The sequence below is a fragment of the Solanum dulcamara genome, chromosome 2 (assembly GCF_947179165.1).
Source record: "Solanum dulcamara chromosome 2, daSolDulc1.2, whole genome shotgun sequence".
NCBI classification, from domain to species: domain Eukaryota; kingdom Viridiplantae; phylum Streptophyta; class Magnoliopsida; order Solanales; family Solanaceae; genus Solanum; species Solanum dulcamara.
This window is the reverse complement of record NC_077238.1, coordinates 7,494,782-7,504,696: the sequence shown is the minus strand read 5'-3', so window position 1 is coordinate 7,504,696 and position 9,915 is coordinate 7,494,782. Positions and strand designations below refer to the sequence as shown.

General features: G+C 31.8%; 1 protein-coding gene across 1 annotated transcript; it reads right to left on the bottom strand.

The window, feature by feature from the left end:
• Positions 1–477: 477 nt before the first annotated feature.
• On the bottom strand, positions 478–5,025 carry LOC129880184 (uncharacterized). Its single transcript, XM_055954116.1, has 10 exons — positions 4,676–5,025; positions 4,337–4,428; positions 3,929–4,036; positions 3,764–3,846; positions 3,498–3,631; positions 3,305–3,354; positions 3,059–3,151; positions 1,542–1,633; positions 1,051–1,157; positions 478–888 (listed from the first exon to the last, which is right to left on the bottom strand). The coding sequence occupies exons 1-10, from the start codon at positions 4,889–4,891 to the stop codon at positions 847–849; spliced, it is 1,017 nt and encodes a 338-aa protein (XP_055810091.1). The 5' UTR covers positions 4,892–5,025; the 3' UTR covers positions 478–846.
• Between the last annotated feature and the right edge of the window lie 4,890 nt (positions 5,026–9,915).

Below are 9,915 nucleotides of genomic sequence, written 5' to 3'. Positions count from 1 at the left end.
TGAAAACAACCTCTATACCCCACAAAGGTAGGATTAAGGTTTGCGTACATCTTACCTTCCCCAAACCTCCACTTGTGGGATTATAGTGGGTATGTCGTCGTTGTAGGACTGATGGATAGAGAACTTAATAGCTGCAACTCTTTGTTAGCACTGTGGTAGTTATGTCTGTATGCCAGGATAAATTTTGATTGATGGATCACAAAGTTAGCCTAGTAACTCTTGCTAGCCCAGACGGCAGCAACAACATCAATGGTGAAATTTCAGCAATTTGTTTTAACCTGCCCCTGTTCCATTGTCATCCCTAGTCATAAATAATATTTCAGCACCTACAAATACTAAGCTATTTGCAAATACTGAATCTAAAATACTGGTGAGACAATCATATTTGTGCCAACAGGGTTTGGTGTGACCCTTCTTAATTCTATCAAAGATTTGGACGTCCCTAAAATGTGAAGAGAACCACATCATTGAGTAACCTTTTTAATCTAATTAGATATCTGAATGATATCATCGAAGCTTCATTCATATAACTGATCCCGACTAACTTATACACACAAGGATACATTAAAGGAAACGGTATACTCAAAACCTACAACAAAATAGTATATTGGATTACTGAGAAATGAACAGAAGCTTCCTCTTCAGGGGGAAAGAGTATTATTAGCTCTTCCAGTAAACTAAGCAATTGCATTGGGAAAAAAAGATGATAGCTTCTCACATTCCTTACAAGCTCCAACTAGCATTTGGCCTTAATTATTCGTTCATAAGTTCAGCAACTGCGAACAAGCTGATGAAGACGACTGAGAATTGTTAACTGGCCTTGTCCAGGGAATTATGATGCCTAGGTCAAGTTGCTTGTATTATTTCCCTGATATCATACCCTTGGAGCTATATACAAAAGAGTTTAGAGGAAGAAATCAGACTAACATATTCACAGAAAGCAATATGGCAACAAATATTGCCTGCTAGATGGTAATCCTAAGTTTTCCATGCGTTAAATGACTTCACAAAGAAGTGAGAGCTTAACTGAATGTACGAGGAGAAGATTACCTGAAGGAAGGTCAGAAGCAAAATAACACCGGAGTTCCAGAAAGCATGAATTGTGATTGGGGTTAGGAGGTTCCGCGTTTGAGCATAAGAAATTCCCAGAGCAGTCCCTGAATGCATGTCATTTTTCAGCTCAGATTAAACATGAAGAAAAGAGCAAGAAAGGGTGAAATCAATTAACTATTCGCCTCAACGGTGCTTCAATTCCAAACTAGTAGAGGTCAACTACATGAACCTTTTGTATCCATTCTACTATGTCTGAATTCATTTCATTCCTCTAAAATCGAATAAAATATTAGCTCAAAAACTACATAAGGTTGTTGATCCTTCTTACAAAGTATAAACAACTCTTACTAGAACTAACTTTTCCTTCCCAAATGAAAATTTTTGAGAACTTTCAGAAGTAAAACCCAATAAAGTTATTCCTTCTTGTAATTTCTGTTTTTCCTCTTCTTTGTCCAGTGTCATTTACATTTAAGAATATGAAGCAATACCAAGAACAAAAAGCTGAGGAAATTGTCCAGGAGTGAGATGTGCAAGAGCAAATACAGCACCACTAATAACCGCTGCAAGCGGTGTAGGTAACCTGCAAAGACAAATGGAAAAGCATTAGAGACAATGAAGCATCAAGTCACATGTCCACAGTAGACACGCATGTGTATGTATGAATTGTCCATAAGTAATAAAGTCATAAGACGACTTTCTCCCGCTGATTTTTCTTTCATTCCTTTTGATGAAGTAAGTAGTGTTATAAATGGCATCAAGAAGATGGTATGATAGCAAAATAGGTGCAAAAGAGTCGAGTTTGTTAGCTCTATTACAATGAGTCCTATGTTATGGATAAAGAGCTAACAAAGTCCAAAAGTCTGACATGTATTCTCTTTTATTCTCTTAAATGTGCCTTTTATCTATTTAGATAATGAATGAAATCCAGACTTGGACAAATATTTTGTCACGACTCACAACTCCATTTTCTGTTTGACATCCTCTCTCAATTGCATTCTAGTCGAAGGAACAGAAAGGTCCGGCTATTGGTCTTTGCTAGCATGTATAACTCTCTTAGCCACTTCCTAATGCATCTTAATCCTCGTCGGGGACTCAGGGTTCTCATGTTTCTATTCAATAACTAGGTTGCCATTTTTTCCGCCTTATTCCCTTTAAACCCAAATTTAATTATAAAACATCCACAACAGAATGTTCAAGAGATAACATCATAGTTCCTAAGCAAAATATAGAAGGATCAACCCCAGAAATACTTTCAAGTTGAGAAGGTTCACACTTGACATTTAAGTTGTGACCGGTACGAAAAATGTTTTCCAATTTTCTCATGTTCGGTTCCAATATTTTGGAAAACATTTTCCTCTATACCAAACACACCCTAAGGGTATCTACAGCCTACCTCATAGCATGTTGGCATTCAATAACTAGGTTGGCATTTTTTCCGCCTCATTTCCTTTAAAACCAAATTTTATTATAGAACATCCACAACAAAATGTTCAGGGATACATCGTAGTTCATAAGAAAAATATAGAAAGATCGACTGATCAAGCCCAGAAATACTTTCAACTTGAGAAGGTTCACACTTGACATTTAATGCATAGAGCAATGCAGTTGGCAGAATCTATAGAAAGAAATCCCAGGATGGCAAAAGATATCTTTTTTGTGGATGTCCATTCAAAAGAGCTATTGGGGGCAGCCTTACTAATTCGTATTCGTCTTTTAAGACAGGATCTCCTAGGCAAGGATGGGAATATAAAAGCAAAATAGTAGATCAACTATGAAATCAGAATGTTCACATGTTTATTGCGTTTGCATGCTCATAAGAGATAATGATCCAGTGGGGTAACAACTTTATCAAACCTTGAGCAATTCAAAATTTTCAAAACTTTTTGTTCCTTCTTTTTCAAGTTCTTCAACAAAGTCCAGAAGATTCACAGACACATAGAGCCAGTTCTAACAAATGTGAAGCAGTAGTATATCTGTAATCAAATTTATAAAGAAAGAATTATACCACTTAGTCAGAGAGACCATAAAAAATCCTCTAAACACAGTCTCCTCAAGAATTGGAGCAAGTACACCGGTAATGCCAAGCAGAGAAACAGTGCTACATAAAAAAGAAAGCTGGTTACTCAATTGCATATCTTACATAACTACATAAGTGCTCAGTAAGTGGCAGGATAGCCATCAACACAAAAACAATTGATCTATTGATAACAGAGATAATTTACAGATAACTTCAAACTTCCTTCAAAATTACCTGATACTTGAGGAGCCTATCAATGGGAGTAACCGAGCAAGAGCATCAGTCTGTAACAAGTTTTAAGGAATTAAACAAGGGAAAAAGAAAACATCACAGCAGAGAAAAATGAACTTTAATTTGCTTCGAAGGTTATACAAAGAATGAAATTCTCATTCCAAAAGATTGGATGAAATGTTAGTTCAATTCTAACCTCTCTTTGTGGCGGCTCACCGTTGAAAGTAGACATTGCCACTCCTGTTAAAGCAATTGCAGCTACTGCTCCCACTAGACCAATTCCAGCCCACAAAAGCCATCCTCTCTGGAGATTGAAAGGTTCCTTCAGATCTGGAATACTAAGAGATCGTAAATCAACCACACTGTAATACATTTAGAGTGGAGGAAACTGCAATCCAGTTTTCGGACCAAATAAAGTAACAGATGAATGAATCATTACATAACTTGGAAAATGCTAATTACCATAACGATATATGTCATCAGGGAGTGGTTGAGATGACTTGGTGAGAGTATAAAGGACTATTAGCACAACTGCAGTTGTTATACTGGAAAAAGAAAGTACACAAAACATCAGAATCGTGGAACTTGGACACAATGTGAAAACGATGCTAAAGTGACTGTCCATACGCTTGATCAGCGAACAAAATTTCAGCCTTCTCATCCAAGCTCAACGCTTCTACATCAAGTCCTACATATGGTATTGATGCTGTCTCTATAAGTCCTGTCAAAACAAAACTGCCTGAATATTAGTTAGCTTTTTCCTCCCTAGATCAACACCGGTTGCTAGTTACCCAATATGCTTCCAAGACAAAACAGATTTTCCGCTTATAAAGATATTTTACACCAAGAAATAGAACAAAACTACCATTTTCAGTTACTATCAAATAAATGTTGCAGTTCATAAATCTTCTATTTTGCTTAGTTGCAATAGTACATCCCCATTACAAAAAGGTTCAATCTTTTTACAATTCACAATAAGATTACACTTCATTAGTCATTCATATTTGAAACCTTAGCCAGATAATAAAATTACACCTTAATCCACACGCAAGTGAAGAAAGTGAAACAGTTTGCCAATTCCATGGCACATCCCAGCGTCTCAAAATTGGCCAATCAGCTCCACTTCCCTGTAGTAAAACAAAAAAAAAACAAGAATTACTCATAGAGAAAATCAATCTAAGAAGCTCATTCCAAAAGCACTCAAATTAATCATTTTCCATTTCAAGATTCCATTACATCACTGTGACATAGCACAATTACTTCCACCTTATATATAAAACGTTATTAAGTCAACACCACAATCAAGAAATACTACAAAAACATTTTTTTTTTTAAAAATACCCTTAATGCCAATTTGAAGTTTATTATACTTACTTTAGAATCAGGCCCTTTTCTGGGACTAGAAAAGCATATAGTAGTGAACCCTCTGGTAGAAACTTGACTAGGGGCTGAATCTTGAAATTTGAGAAATGGGGCAATAGAGATTCTATGTGATTTCTGAAGAAGAGTTTTTGATGAATAAAGTTTTGGTGAAAAGGGTGAAGTGATACAAGAAGATTGAGTGAGAGTTATACATAAATTGCCAGCCATTGTTTGAAAGTTCAAACAGCTTGGAAGAGAATTGGAGTTTTGGTGGAGATAAGGAGCTAAGGATTGTGGATGTGTGGTTTTTGAGAAGTTCAGGGGGTGAAAAGAAAATTGAAGTAGAATGGAGTACCAATATTGAAAGAGGAACGTGACAAATACGCCCTCAACTTTGCGATTTAAAAGCATATATTTCTTTCATTAAAAAATGATGCATATACTCGGTAAAATAAGGTAAAAGGGACCTTGTGAAATGAAGGATAGGGAATTTGTATTTTTTTTTTTATTATTATAAATATTTAATTAGATGTTAATTATGAAGAGATGGGGTTGAATTAGAATATTTAAAAATTTAGGATAAAAATTAAAAGATCAAAAACTTTTAATAAAACCCTAATTTTCATTTATTTACTCCACTTTTTTAAACTTATGTTCTCTATTTTCCTCTTCTCTTCTCTTTTCTTTACTCCATTTTTTAAAACTTCTGTTCTTCATTTCCCTCCTCTCTTCTCTTCTCTTTTCTTCATTTTTTTAAACGCTCTTGTTTCTTTTTCTTTCATCTTCTTCTTCCTTAACTTCTTTACTTTTTTTCTTCTCCGTTTTTCCCTTTCTTTTTAAACTTTTTGTGTTTTCATCTTCTTCTTCTTTGGATGTTGTCATTCTCATTTTTTTCTTCACTCCGATTTGATTGTGAAAATTATATTAAAAAATTGATGAAAAGAGAAGAGAACATAAGAGAGGATATGTTGTAAATGTTTATATAAACATGAGTTGTTCAAGCAACCAAGAAGATATTTAAACAACCAAAAGTTGTTTAGTTCAAACAACCAGAAGATATTTAAACAACCCTAAATTGTTTAGTTCAAACAACAGAAGTTATTTAAACAACCAAAAATTATTTAAACAACCAAAAGTTGTTTAGTTCAAACAATCAGAAGATATTTAAATAACCCTAAGTTGTTTAGTTCAAACAACCAGAAGTTGTTTAAACAATCAGAAGATATTTAAACAACCCTAAGTTGTTTAGGTATTTTTTACAACTCTCTTATATGTTAGACCTATTTGTAAATAGCAAAACTTTGGGGTGTATAAAAATATTCTTTTTTAAATTAGCATAACTCATTAATACCTAATTATACTAGAGTCCCTTTTTACCTAATTTTTAAAATTTGTGTCCTATATCCTCAAATAGATAACTCAAAAGTCTCTTTTAATTAAAATCCTCCATATACTCTGGATGTCTGACAAATGATGCATATATATCATTTTTGTGAATAAATCTTTATCTACTTAATTAAGAAAATCTAAAAATTGCTTTTTTTTTAATTCCAAAAATGTCATATCTGAAAAAAAATTACTTCATACATCTTTTTTACTCCTCCGAACCCTACCCAAATTCGATCCAAATGAAAAAACTCAATTCCTCGTCTATTCAGTCATCACGCTGATGACTTAGACTTAAGACGCTTTTAGTTGGTTGGGTACGGAGGAGTAAGAAAATGAGTGAGCTGATTTTTTAAAAGCCACATGTTATTTTTGAAATTCTAATAAATCAGTTTTAGAATTTTCTTAAGTCGGGGATCTATCGAACTAGTCTTTCTACCTTGTTTAAGTATATTTTATCCATCTCAGATTCTACTTTGTATGATTATACTAGGTATGTTGTTTTGTAGTAAATATAAGCCTGTGAATCAAAAGAATAAATATAAACTTATTAGACAATGAGGGTATATACATCATTTGTTAAACGTCTAAGGTATATATGCACCATTTTTTTAACGAGAAATATATTCGTTCTAATTTTTTGATTTTTCGATATTTATGCCTAACGCTAATTCTTCTAAATCATAAAATTAAGTGGGTGTATTGGCCCCTTTTCCATAATAATGTTCTCTTGTGTTGTTTGCATGTAGCCTCTTCATGTATAGTAACATGGTGCAATTTGCTCCAACATATTTTACTAGTCATGAAAGGCCATTGCTATAATCATAGTGCAATTTGCTGCAACATATTTTACTAGTCACGAAAGGACATTGCTATAATTCTTTTATTTCAGCCATTAATATAATTCTTATGATTAATTGACCAGATTTTGACTAATTAAAATTGACGGTAGAATTATGTAGTTCCTGTGATTGAAGTCTTATGTTAAAAAGCAATTATCGACATGATATTGCTTAATATAAATATAGAGCGTGAACAAATTGAATGATAAAGAACATAATTTATGAAAATTGAGTTAAGGGTGAGATAAGAAATGACTGATGCATAGAATTAGCTAATTCTAGCCTAGAGAAAAGAATGGGTAAGACTCCATTGCGCAGCCAAACCCAAAGAGAAAGAATGGAGAATCACCACATATGAGCATATTTCAATAGGTAAAGATATGACATAGGAACCTAACTCAACTTCAAAAGTCAGAGGAAAAGGGTGTCCAAATCCATATAAGAAGATCAATTTCCCATTCATCTACCGATGTAGGACTTCCTAACACTTCCTTGCACGCCCAGACCTCAACTGGAGCGTGAACATTTATAAATGGGGACCAACATCGGTGAACAACAAATTAGGATGGGTCTAACTCTGATACCATGTAAAATAATGGCATATGTGCTTAACTCAACCTTAAAAGGTAGCTCATGAGGGAATGTTTGTCCAAGTCCATATAAGGAGATCAATTTCCTGTCTCTCTACCAATATGGAACTTCTTAACACAAAGCAATGACTCAATTTTAAAAGATCACAACTTCAAAGTATATAAGAAATTTGGTCATGACATCTAAACAAGAATTGTGCCTCTTTAAGTCAAATTTTCAATGACTAAAATTGTTCGTCATTTTGTCATCCCTATAAGGAGTTACGAGTATTTTATCGAAAGGTATCTAGTAGTGAAGTATAATTTGCTCATCATAAGCACATGTACTTTTTATAAATAGCTATGGCGATAGCTTTTGAGCAGTTTTTTGTAAGGGTTTAGGCCTAGGGGTGTTCCATTTTAACCAAGTGAGCTTTTATTCAGATTTTGTGTTAATTAAAATTGATCAATACTCATATTAACAAGATCTAACCATATAAATTGTTAGATTCTTCGAAATCTACCAAAGAACGCAAAAATGAAGTTCAAAATTTATCTTCGAGAGGTAATCTCACTACTCAATTTGTTAGATGAGCCTTGGTCTTGTGAATGAAATTAAGTAGTTCATGTTATAAGTTCCATATATATATATATATATATATATATATATATGTTAGATATAGAGTCGTGTCAGTACGAGCCCAATATATGTTACTTTTTGGGAAACTTACATAAATATACAATATTAAGAAAATATTTACCATTTATAGCAATAAAAAAAAATCACTAAACACTTATAATACAGTTTTAATACATATTGCAGAGAACTATTTATAAAACATATATAATACAAGTTTTATAGATGGATAATACATTTATCACATACTTTAATAGACTTATAATACATTATGTCAGTTTCTTACTACACAAACATAAGTTATATTTTAAAACACTTATAATACATTTATATTGTATGCACAATTCACTTTTAATACAAGTGTAGATTTATCATAATATTGCTATGTATTGCTATAAATGGTAATAAATAAAAAATATCGCTAAAATCAGTAATTAATTTTTAAAAAACACTCAATCAAGTAATTTTTCCTTACTCTTTTGGTTTCAATTTATGTGACACATATGAAATTTGAAGTCAAACAATTTTTATATGTTTTTTTAAATATTTTAAGTTGTTAATTATTATAATTTATAATGCGTAATTTTCACATCATTTATATGTTACTCCTTTTATCCTAATTTATGTCACACGGATGAATTTTAGAGTCAATCAAATTTTTTTATATATTTTTTAGATATTTTAAGTTGCTAATTATTGTGATTTATATTACTTTTTATGTGATGTATATTACTCCTTTTGTCTCCCTTTGTCCCGATTTATGTGATTCAAATGAAATTTCGAAAGTGAATCATTTTTTTAATAATTTTTTATAGTTAAGTTATTAATTATTATAATTTATAATACTTTTTACATAATTTTCTATCAATATAAAGCAATAAAATATAAAACTTTAAAGAAAAAAACATAAAAAATTATCTAATTATCCCTGGCATACAAGCAGGCATGTTGACGAAGTCATGCCTGCCTGTAGCCTCTTCTAATAAGTAGAAATACTAGTTACGAAAATTCTGTGTTGTGCAGGGCTCCAATATTTATTCCTAAATTTATTTTTTAAGTAGTATTAATTAAATGATATTAAATTATCTTATTAAGTATAAAATAAGTACTTGATAAAGATTATTAATATTGATAAATTTTAAGTTGTATTGATTAAATGAACTTAAATTTTTACTCTAAAATATATTATACTGTAATATATATTTGTGTGATAGTAAATCATTTCATTTTTTTCGCGTAAATATAATGTGAAGAGGTCCATTAAGATATCAATAATTAAAGTATTCTTCGTCATCAATCGTTGATTTTGTACTCAAACTAGTTATAAAATATACAAAACTATTATCGATATTCAAAATAATAAAGCTATAACATAACTAAAGCAGGTCCTACACTTTTGAAAAAATTGTATACTAATTAAATTAAAATAGAATAAACAAAATAGTTTTTAAAAATTTTCCAAAAATATTCTTGTTGAAGCATGCACGTCGACAGAAACATGCTGCTTCAGCTTCAAACTCTGTCTTATATAATAAGAAAATATATATAAATAAAAACAAAAAGTTCCATAGTAACCTAATACTTAAAAGCTCCGCCAAAACTTCTTGTACTGTGTGTCTATTTATGGAACAATTCTTAAAACAAATTAGTCCTTTGATTGATAAAACTGCTAAAATATCTTGAGATCTTTACTTTAATTCATACTATTGAATAATAATCGAAGACAGCAAAAAGGTATGAAAAATTGAAAATGCAAATGATTACACTTGTTTCATCATTAAAACTCTATCCATTATCTAACAAGTAACAACCAATCCC